General features: G+C 35.9%; 1 protein-coding gene across 1 annotated transcript in view; it reads right to left on the reverse strand.

Moving 5' to 3' along the window:
• Positions 1–719: 719 nt before the first annotated feature.
• Positions 720–12,377, reverse strand: part of oxct1a (3-oxoacid CoA transferase 1a) — an 82,145-nt gene continuing 70,487 nt past the window's right edge. Inside the window, exons 15-17 of the mRNA XM_006626823.3 lie at positions 8,954–9,034; positions 3,413–3,514; positions 720–1,503 (exon numbers count right to left, since the gene is read on the reverse strand). Coding sequence (XP_006626886.1) covers positions 1,468–1,503; positions 3,413–3,514; positions 8,954–9,034 — 219 coding nt within the window. The 3' untranslated portion in view covers positions 720–1,467. The remainder of the gene's footprint in view (positions 1,504–3,412; positions 3,515–8,953; positions 9,035–12,377) is intronic.

Raw genomic sequence — 12,377 nt, forward strand, 5'->3', positions numbered from 1 at the left:
AGCCTCCCTTGGGGGTGAGGGTTCTGAGGGTGGGGGCCGAGTAGCATTTCATACCCCTGGCAGTGGATCATCTCCTTTCCCCTTCACTCTTTCCTCTTCCTCTACTATAAAACAGGGGGGAAGTATCTATTCGACAGTATCTCTTTCTGCTTGTGCGTCCGGCAGCTGTCTGCATCCCTCTCTCTGTCTTTCTAACTATTCTTCCTTCACGTCGCTCTGTAGAAGAGAAGGGCAGTAAACCTGTGTGAGCCTGGCACGTTTCCAGTCATCAGTGAGGAATTACTTGGCAAAGTCATATCTCTTTGTGTTTTGTTCAATAAAAACGTCTGTGACGCTTTGCCATGGAAACCACAGTAATGCAGTCAACATTATATGACAGTTTTGAAGACCAGTTCTTAAAGCTCACCATTTCTCACCATTGTGCTTGATTTTGCTTCCAGAAACTCTTTTTCTACTGCACATACTGGTAAAGCTTATTGCATGTTATTCAACATTTTGTGATTTCTAATGGCTATCATCCAGCTTATGGATTCAATTCTATGATTTTTCCCATAAAGATTAAACTTTTCCCAAGATGAATACTATATATTTTTAGCATGTATTTTTCACCAATTTACAGGGTATGAAAGTTAGTATACAGAAGAATATACATTTATTTTACAGATATAAAACAAGATTTGTTTTTTTTTTTTCCAGTATCCAACACAGATAGTCTTACAATTGTTTCATTTTTACATTTATTCATGCAACAACTTGTGAATTTATACAACTTTTTATTTGGTAAAACCATCTTTCGGTTACATTGAACCAATGGTATGAATACATTTAGAGTACAATCCATGTGACAGAGGATGAAGCAAATTTTCATTTTACTTTTTGATTAATGGAAAAAAATGTGACTCCACATCTTTTCAAAACCTGGGTTTAATTCAAAAGACAAATATTTTTTGACAACAGGGTTTATCTTTATTGTTTTGTACAAAAACATAAGAGCTGAAAAGCATTAAATAACAAACGAGCAAGGCCGTACTTATTATCGTAAATATTTGTACTGATGATATAAAAATGTTTGCATTGACATTAGCCTTCTGTTCGGTTATTTTAAAAACAAGCCCTTACACTGTTTTGACAAGGATATTGAAGATAGTGCAGATAGAAGATAGTGCAGAAAAATTTATTTCATCAAAGGAATGGGGCCCTTTCTTTGAGAAGGACACTTAATGAGCTGAATGGTTTGACACTGATGTTAATTTCAAAATTATACACTTAAAAAGCAGTACCCTTCAAATTTCAAGACATTCCTTCAAATCCCCCCCCCCCAAAATTCACAAAATGGTGGATCACTTTAACAGTACCTGAAGCCTAAAACATCTGAATTCCTTTTAGTTTGAGGCTGTTGTTTTATACTGTATATATATGAATGATTATGGCATTCAAATGATATGCTCTCTAGCATATCGCAGAATTTCAAATTTGTTGCATTGGTTGTAGGTGTGGAGATACCTGTTCAAAAGAAGAAAAAAAACATTTGTTAAAATGCATTGCACAGAGTAAACATTAAAGGATTTTCACAAACAGTTGTGTAATCATAGAAATATCATGACACGCATCATGTTAAAAATGTTTTTTTTAAAGGCATCAGCTTGAACAAACAAACATATTTTGAAGCACGAGTGGAAGCACTGCAATTTGAGTGTTGTCACCGGTACTTTAAATTACAATAGATTCAAGTGACCACAGACAGTGCAAAATGATGAACTTTAGAACGTTATCTCTTCAGAACCAGTTTAATAACTGGAAGGTTCCATAAGCTCTATCTTGCTTTACATTAATGGGACTATTAAATACTATCATAACTACTTTGTATGTATGTATGACATGCATCATCCTTTACAACCCTTTGTGCAAATGACATTGCAGGTGTACTTATTCATAAAGGTTCCTAACAGAATGTAGTTTCAGCTGAGACTGAAAAGCTCAGGACCTCCAGGTAGAGAGAAGTACTGCAGGAAGACACCACGAAGGACCTGAGATCTTTCTGCACATGCAGCTCTGTAACAATGGACTTGGTATGTTAATGAAAAATTCTCTTTCGCTATGTCATTTTCCTGTATGTCTTATCTCCTGCACTCTGCACTCTATGCAAGTAAAGCATAACAGAATTGTTGCAACGGATTTGACTGACATTTATGGTCACTTTTAACGCTGCTGTAAAATACCAGCCCTAGACTATGCAACCTGAAAAGGTTCTCATTATTAAAGTTATGTCTTCCATTGGGTCTTTGGCATCCTGCTGGTAATAAAGGATTTGATTGCTCTGCATTACTCAGTCACAAAAACCATTAGGCATATCAAATGGCATATCAGTTTGACTAGTGGTCTATAAAAACACAAATGAAGCAGAACTCTTCTAAATATATGTCTAATCTACATGAGAACTGTAGTATTGAAAGCCAAAGTGGTTAAACCTGTGGGATCTTTCAGAGTTCAGAATAGTCTGTGGTCTTCTACTTCAAAGGCAGAAAGAAGAAAGAAAACTTGGCTACTCATCCCATCCTACATGTCTGATTACTAATCGATCCCAAAATCTTTTCATCCAATTCTTGACAGATCCCTAAGTGTCAATTTCAACTGCTTAGCTGGGTTCCTTATTGAAGACCCATATGACTCTTTGTGTAAAAAGTGTTCCTTATTTTTTGTCTCAAATGTATCTCTACGTAGAGACCCATCAATACAATATTCCACTCATTGACATAATATTAAATACTGTTAATTGTTAAGATCCACAGATGTTTTAATACATTTTTGTTAAATAATTTATAAATGTAAACATGATATGTGTCATTTCACTTGTTTTTCCTGAAACTAAATGCATCATTGAATGACACCGCACCTTCAACAAGTGCATGATCATTAGAGAAAAAAAGTAAAAATATCTACGTATCCACAGCCCATCTGCAAATACAAGTGTACAGATTGGAGCCATACTGTTAGTGCCACATCACCTTTTAGTGATGGCAAGTTAAGAAACTCTGACTCAGAGTCACCTTACATCCTGGAAGAAATCACTTCAGTGTCACTGACTGCAAATGTACACGATCTATAAGGCTCTCTCCTACTCACACATTCATGTCCTGCTGTGATGGGAGAACACAATCAGTAGGCCTGATTAGGAAGCTGATTCTGCTTTGTCTACGATTTATTATTAGGTACTGCCTAATGAAAAACGTCAGAACTCTGTGATTTCTTTCAGTGGCATTTTGTGGTACATCATAAGTACCTTGTGGCCATACAAAGCATTCAAGAAGATCCACATAGCCTTCAGCACCAGTTTCATAATGTTGAAATGTGATCGTATATGTGGTGCATAGTAATCAAACTATTTTTTAAACCGAAAATAAATGTCACTAACTGCAAAATCTGTGCCTGTGCATTTCTTGATGTCATCCACTGTCAGTCCTTCCCAAATCTCGATGAGGGTGAGTCCTTTCTCTTTCTCCACATCGAAGACAGCCTGTGAAGTTACAAAGGGTTAGAACTTCAGATAACCATTCTGTTACTTTGATATTTGGGAATTCCTAACTAAACAAAAAACAAAATGCTTAAAGATACTATTTTTTACAAATATATTATTTTTAAGATGAACATAATATTTTGTTTTATACTGAAAAGAATACTGAAATGGCCATTTTGATTAAATGGCTCAATACCATTTAATTCCTGCTCTGGCGTACAATAAAAATCAAGCCGAGTTCAATTGCAAGCTTTAAACTTTTTTTCCAGATCAACCAGTTCACATCTTGGTGTGACAAGGATTCACTAATGACTTAGCACTGTTGATGGCACATGGGTTCAATCTAGTTGCAAAATCCTTTCTTGCCTATGAACTTGTAGTGCTATCAGTGAGACCGACACCAGTGTTCTTGTTACTCATCTGTACACACTGTGAGGTTAAAAGTGAAAAAAGGATTATGGCCCAACAGTTTGGAACATTTAACATACAGTATGCATCTTTGTCCTTCCCGTTGTAACATAAGAGTCATGACAGAAAACTTGTTTGATCTGAAAAATATTGATTAAAAAATTCTCAGGGCATTGTCTTCCTGGGACAACTGCATCATACCCAACCTTTTTGCAAATTATTTTAATAGAGACAAAAGTTAATAAAACAACAGCAATGGATTGAAAACATATTAGTATCTACTGTATACAGTATATTACTGTATGTAATACTACCAGCAGCCATATCACTCTGCAACTCACAACTGGCAACCCTCTGAAGCTAAGCAGGTGTGAGCCTGGTCCCTGGTTCCTGGGAAAAACTAAGGTTGCTGCTGGAAGAGCATGGGGCGCTTACCCTGTGGTCCATATGGGTCCTAATGACCCAATATAGTGATGGGGACACTATACTGTAAACAGGTGCTGTCCTTCAGATGAAACGTAAAACCGAGGTCCTGACTCTCTATGGTCAATAAAAATCCCAGGGTGTTTCTTGAAAAGAGTAGGGGTATAACACCATTGTCCTGGCCAAATTTCCCATCAGCCCTTACCAATCATGCAGGTGGTGGAGGGGAGTCCCCATTACCTGTAAAGCGCTTTGAGTGGAGTGTCCAGAAAAGTGCTATATAAGTGTAAGCAGTTATTATATTATTTTATTATATATTATTACAGTATATCAATAGTATTAGTATAAAAATAATATATAATTTGTTCACTTTACATTCGCTATGAAGGAGCTGACAGCTGTGTTTGTAATTTAAAATTCAGAATGGTTTTATTTGTGCAGGCAAGAGGAATTAAAGAAGTTCTTTAGTTGGCAGTAGAATTTATATAGCTGAAACCACTGCTACTGAACTGAATACTGCTTTTATGAGGACTAAACAGAATAGCAATGTTTGGCATTTTTAATTAAGACATAAACAAAGATGACTTGATCACATTATTAAAATATTAAGCATTGATGCCAACTGTAGCCAAGTTGTACAGGGACTGGATTTATTTGTTCCAGCGTTATTATTCAGAAATGAATCATATTTTAATTAAATTGAAACCTGTGACTAAAGACACTGACACACTGCTTGGCATTTGAAAAATAAGGACGTGACATAAACCTGCTATAAATTGTCTTTAAAAATGAAACTTTAAAAATAATTTTTACTTTCAGAATTTATGATGAACAGAACCCAATAGGTACTTCCTCACAAATAAAATACAGAACAATTTACAACTACTGTGATTATTTTAATACTTGCTATTAGGATCAACAGATGTTGATAGAAGAGATACTGCATTTGTTTAAACATTATTTTTTCTTTAACACAGTCACACTCATTCAAAATTAGCTCCTAAATGACAAAGTATGGAAAATACTGCCAGCTGTGCATGTGGTACAGTATGTTAAGAGCACCATTCTGCAATTACTAGGTATAAACACTTACACTGTAAATAAGTTTTTTAAATTCATAATTATTTATTATTCCACATCTTTATTTATTATTATTTATTTGTTATTGTCAAACCTGTTTCTTAACACTAACAAAGTAAAAACATTAATTAGTGGTTTTCTGTGTTGTTACAAGTCTTTAATTATACATTTTTTCCTTGTGTTTTGCACTTAGGAGATCAAACCATCATCAATGCAAAAATCATCTGCATTTCTGCCCTAAAAAGCAGGGCCATATAAGACACATGCCCAAGACTGGAATCGGACCCTAGAGCTGTGTGACAGCAACATTAAATGGCAACCTACAATGCTGCCCTAATTAATTTGATCATCAATGTGGGAGGGAAAGATATCTAACATTAAGAGATCATCACCTCTGCAGCTGTTGAGTTTAATTTTTGGAAAATATTTCTCATGATATTCTATGTCATGAAGGCTACTAGGAGAGAATATGACAACAAAAATGTTAACTATTTCACTTTACATGATCATTATATTTAAAGTATGTATTATATGTATAATGCAGCTATTTTACATGCATGTCCTTACAGATTCTATGAGATTGCCTTTGTTATCGGTTACTGTATTCATGATCTTTTAAAACTCAAGAGCAGTTTCAATCCAGTGACCATCTCAGTGGTAAGAGAAACTTGAACTGCTGTTATTGGAAGTGGCAAATAAAGCATTTGCTCCTTCGATCTTTTCTCTTTCATTTACAACATAATAATTAATTTAGTCTTTTTAATTTATTTGAGCCACACTGAAGCACATTTAATGCAATAACTTATTTTTTGAGAATTCCTAATCAGTGGCATGTTCAGGATTAAATTAATTACTTGTATCTGTCAATGCTCTTACATAAAACAGAAAATAAGGAATATTGCTTGGTTAAGCATTAGTCCTCAGATGTTTTGAAGTCTTAGGTCTGCTTTAGAGAGAGATCCAATTGCCATTATGTTCAATGTAAGTAAAAGGAGTTTGCTTGCAGGGATTTATGACTTTTTCAGAAAGTATGATGGAGGGATGGAATTTAACACTTACAAATGTTGACAGAATAATTTCTGTGAAAATCACATCTCGCTGTCTGTCTGCTGAGCAGGTATGGTGCAATCAAGCACAACAGTATGTTTTTCCCTACAGCTTGTCAAAATTTTATAATAACCAAGGACAACCATTTCAAAAATAAAAATGGTTTTGGTAATGCTACTTGCATTCAAGAAACATCAATACATATCTTAGAATCGTATGTATCCAGCTGATATGTAAATATTATTTTGCTGAATTTTGTGTTGTTTTCATTTGTCTGTAATTAATGTACTGTAACACCATTTCTTAATTTTGTAAACGAAATATGCCTGTTTGAATCAGTCATTAAATTTGTTGCACTTACAATATATTAACAAAACAACAAATAAAATATGTTAAAAATAACCACATTTAAATTGGCTAATATCAATTTAAATTCATATCATAAGCACTGCTAATGCAACAATCAGCCATCTGTAAAACTTCCAAGACCATGAAGCTGTGTCTGCAAAGAATGTATATTTAATTAATTAAGCCTAGGTAAAGAAAAATCGAATTTGTGCTACTTTGTGCTTCTGCTGTGCCCACCTCATTCTGTAATGGTGATAACTGGCTGGGTGATTTCATACCAAATTATGAAATTACCTAGAAATAATCTGAAAAGACTGTAAATATTACAGAACTAACATGTAGAAACTTTGAACTAACCTGTATTTATCTTTAAATCAGTAGTGCTAAAGGAGCAGCGCTGGAAACCTTATTATAATCACAACCTCATGATCTTCATTTGAATATTCTCCCCTTTATGATTTTTCCTGCTTTATCCTACCTTGACTTCCAAATTTTTAATGCATTTTATCAGAACTCCCAGTGCAAAGTATAATTATTTTCTCTAATGGAAACCTAAGATACTCTTAGTATTTTAAAAGAGAAAAGGCCAGCCCTACAACATACGATATCAGGGAAGGAAGGGGTACAGTATATCTCACACTTCCTTTGTGAATCTGCTGATGTAATGTGTGCTTATCAATCACTTTCATGGAGATGTTCTATTGCAATTATCATTTGGTTTGATACACAGGAAGAAAAATCGGGGTCTGATAAAATACACAATAGATAAACTGGGTATAATTGGTATTAAGATTATTGAGAGAAGAAAAGAATAATAGAGTTAAGATAATAATGGGTCCAAGTGATCATCTTGTGCTACATACAGTACCTTACAAAAAGAGCCACTAATACTATTTCCACGCATTCATTATCTAATCGCCTTGTACAATACAGGGTCACGGAGGAACCAGACCTGGTCCCAAAAAGCAGTACACACAAGGCAGGATACACCCTGGATGGGACACCAGTCCCTTGGAGGACACACACAGACACAAAAATGCCCTCACTCACTGAAGATCAGTTTTCCCAGGAACCAATTAAACAATCAGTATGTCTTTGGACTTGTTGGAGGAAACTGGAACCCCTTACAAAATCCATGAGAAGACAGGGAAAACATACAGCACAAATTCCACACAGATAGCCCCAACCCTGAAAGGCTGCAAGGCAGCAATGTGAACCACTGCGCCACTGTGCCACCACTAATACAATGTAGTTTTCCTAAATACAATAATGTGGGAGCCTGAAAAAATACATTTGAATAAGGAAATGGTCGAGATTAAAAACAAAAATATATGAAAACTATTATTGAGTCAAATGTTGCACTTGCTTTGTATTATCCTGGCTTGTGCAGTTGTTTACATTCTACTGCTGAGCTTCTTAAAGGATTAAATATTTTGTATTTTTCTTAAATTTATATAATTATTCTTTTGCTCTCGCTTGAAATCCCAAAGCTAGGCAATGATTACACCACTGAGGATATTCTAAAAGGAAAACGGTCTCAGTGGACACAGAGGATTTGACAAAGTTGACCTATTGATTACTTGAAATGTTTTTTTTTCTGCTGCTTATTCATTTTGATACTAAATAAGCAGCTGATAGAAACACAGAAATGTATGATTAAAACAAGGGTGGTCTGCAAATGTGGCAGTTGTTACAGAGCCTTGAAGGGGAGTATTGAAATTCTGTAATGCAGGCTCACAGTCTTTAGTATTTTATTTCTGAAAAATGAGCAGTAATTGTCCTACTTTGTGCCCTTGCCTGCCAAGTTAGGTTCTGGCTCACCACAACCCTCTAAGGAAAAAAGCGATGACTGAAGATAGATGGATGAAATTGGCACTAATTGCAAAATAAAAGTCAGAAAAGTTCATTTAGCATTCAAAGGAGATAAATTACTACAGATTTAGCTAAGATATATGCTGTTTCACAAAACTACACAGATCCTGCACAGTATATAAAGCTTAAAGTGTAGCTATAGTTTTACTGTAGTACCTTCCTGTTGTGACTCACTTTGTGTTTCTTCTACTGGCCTAAGCAGAATAAAATCTTTCTGTCCAATTTTCAGCATGATTTGCAAACAATGAAAATATCTGTCACCTTTTCCGTGATGATCCGATCCACACACTGTTTTCCAGTTAGTGGCAAATTGCACTTCTCCAAGATTTTATGTCCACCACCCTGAAAATAAAAAAGAATATATACATAATATTATGGGTATGCATTCCATAAATGTGACAGAATGCAGCTTTTAGAAAGGTTTTTCAGCAATGGCTAGATAAAAATACAGGCATCTTATCAGGATGCCTGTTGGAAAATTAAAAATAAACCTAATTCCAATGAATGTTGAAATTTTATTTGGTTCCACAGCACATTGTTAGAACATCTTGAAACTATCCTGTAAAGTTACACAGTCGGTTATATACTCAAAATGCATCTCCAAACTCACAGGATACTGAGATATATACTGTAGATACAGATACTGAAACTACAGCACTAGATATTATGTTTTATCTTCCTTGGAGAAGATACAGATTGCAGACAGAAGAAGCCTATAAATAAACAGGGAAACTGGAGAGCTGAAAGAGGGTAGGAAACAAAGTGCTGAAAGCATGTTTGAACATTTAAGCCTGCACTTTTAAACTAAACACTGCCTCTGGCTTTTTATCTTTTTTTTAACCTTTGCTTTTTAAACACCTTACTGAAAACTATACAGCATGATGTGTATAAGGTGGTTCATCTTAAAACATCCACTGCAAGTGTGAAAGAATGACAATAAAAAAAATACATTGATAAAGTAGAAGTTTTGCCCAACCACATAATTCTGAAAAAAAGGTATGAATCGGGCACAGATATTGCTTTGACAGTTGTCCTACTAAGTGGACCAAGTGCCCCTCTTGCAGCATTCAGACCAGATCTAGTCTGAACTGCATTCAACAGAAAGTTATAGGAGTTGGACCCTCAGTCACCTGACCAACAGGAATAAGATGATTGGTTAGGTGACAGGTAAAAGCCAGGAAGCGGAGGCTTCCAGTGGCTGTTGACCTCTGCTGTGAAGAAAAAGAGCAGAGTCTTTCTTACACTCACGCCAGAGGGATGAAGTGAGTGAGGAAAAGACCGACAGACCAATGAGAAGGTGGATATCAGAGTGTGAATTATGGGAAGTGTTTGAGATTTGGTAATAATAATAATAAACTTTATTTTATATAGCGCCTTTAAAGGTGGCTTCTCAAAGCACTTTACAGGATGACAACAACAATAAATGAGAAGAATACACTAGGTAAAACACAATAACAATATATAGAGGAGACTGTGGATGGTGGTACTAAGAAAAGCAGAGGGGTGAAGAATGGAACCAGTTAAGTAAAGGCTTTTCTGAAAAAGAGGGTTTTGAGTCTGGGTATGAAGGAGTTTAGAGAAAGTAACTCTCTGATATCCTTGGGGAGAGAGTTCCAGAGCTTAGGGGCATAAAAGGAGAAGGCCCTGTCACCCATACAATGTAGACGGGCTTGGGGGATGGTAAGGAGAGCAGAATTAGAAGAGCGAAGGTTGCGAGGCGGGGAGTAGGGCAATAATAGTTCAGACAGGTACCAAGCCATGCAGAGCCTTATAGGTTAGCATGAGGATTTTAAAGTCCACACAGAATTTGACCAGAAGCCAGTGCAAGGACTCCAGGATAGGAGTAATGTGAACACTTGCACTAGACCTGGTCAGGATTCTGGCTGCTGAATTTTGGACATACTATACTGCAGTTTGTTCAGAGTAGATTTAGATACCCCAGCGATGAGAGCATTACAGTAGTCAATTCAAAAGAACACAAATGTGTTGATCAGCTTTTCAGCCACAGTTAGTGATAGAAAGTTAGTGATAGTTAGTGTCCTGATGTGACTAGAAAGGGCATAAAAGGAAAGATTTTCATTAGAGCTCATAAAGGTAATAAGATTTGTCTTGTATTTGAAGTTTAAACTGTAAACTATTTATTTTACCATAGAGCTGTGTCTGTTTTCCTGAGACTCACCTATTTAAAGATACCTGCACCCCTGGCAGAGCGGTGCCACACCATATTTATAGAGTACAGCTCACAGCTAAAGACAAAATGCTAATGTATGTATAAGGCAAGCAGGGGTAGAATATAAATGAGCAGTACTTAATTAATCAATGACAGCCAGTGTATTTATACAGTCACCAAAGCACAGTCCATTTACAGGAAAAGTTCAAAGAGTCTTTTGACAAAGCACTTACAGTTGTTCCACCACCCTCCCTCCACTGGAAGTATATTCTCTGTTGTTCACCATGTGAACAACAAATGAAAATGAATTTTGTTCCCCAAGGGAACGTTTCTAAACTTTAGAAAATATTTTACTGTTTAACAGGAAAGCAAAAAAGGGTGATGCAAAAGAGAGTGGATTTTAAAGACATACAGTACATGCTTTGTTCTGAAAATACATAATGTAAAGATCTCACAAAGAGTGATCTCACAATGATTCACAAAGAGTCTGTACATGTATCTCATATACAGACTTTGATTTTAGTGTACAGAACCAACAGGTTCATTAGCCCCTGTGTGCTACAGTATGTGATTCTTCCTCAGGTATTACCTGTGTCTTTTTTAAAAACGGAAAACTTTAAATTTGACTTTTACATCAAAGCTAATAATCGACAGTAACTCAAAAATGGGATAAACTTGGTAGATGCTTTATCCATTAAATGAATCCCAAGACACCGTGAATGCTAGAATGCTTCTGATTTCTACAATACCTGTCTCAGATTTGCACATTAATCAAGGCTGGCCTATCACACAGAGTAATTAGCATTTCCAGAAGCAGAAGCAGCAGCAACATGTGTGTGACCTGCACTAAAAATATTGTGTGTTGTTCTGAGAGGTTGCTATCAGGCTTGTAGCATGGAGTTGTGGCTTCTGTGCAGAACCTTAAGTGCCCCAGTTAATGTTAGAATTCTTGCATGCTTATACTGCTGTACATACAACAATATTTTGGGAGTTATGCAAATATATGTAATGCCCTGACCAAAGTCCAGTCAGCATATTGCTTGGAAATGGCTTTATAACCCTTCCCAGACTGATGAGCAGCAATAATTCTTTCTGTAATAAAGTTTATCTGACTTTTTACAGGTAGAAGCACTTCCACCTGTGCACTTGTTTAGCAGCACCCTTCTTAATATGTAAAACATTAATATGTAAAACCATAGAAGAGGGTGTACTTTCTGTTTCACATCACAACTGTACATTATGTATTGTAAATGCTGTGTTAATTCAATTTGCATTGTCAATACTGTAACTCATTTGTCATGCCAATAACTCTTCAATAAATGAATGTGCGTGAGAATATTCAATCAGTTAATTTGGCTTATGAGATATGATAAAAGGTTCTGACTGAGTTGGGCTAGCATTTCAACGGGAGACTCAAAATGGTGTCTTAGGTTCCTCATTCTCCTACCTCTTTGAGTTCACTTTGTTCTTGAGAGCCCTTTATATCAGGTGCATGTAGAGGCTAATGCCCAAAAA

Source organism: Lepisosteus oculatus, chromosome 3, assembly GCF_040954835.1.
Source record: "Lepisosteus oculatus isolate fLepOcu1 chromosome 3, fLepOcu1.hap2, whole genome shotgun sequence".
Lineage (NCBI taxonomy): Eukaryota > Metazoa > Chordata > Actinopteri > Semionotiformes > Lepisosteidae > Lepisosteus > Lepisosteus oculatus.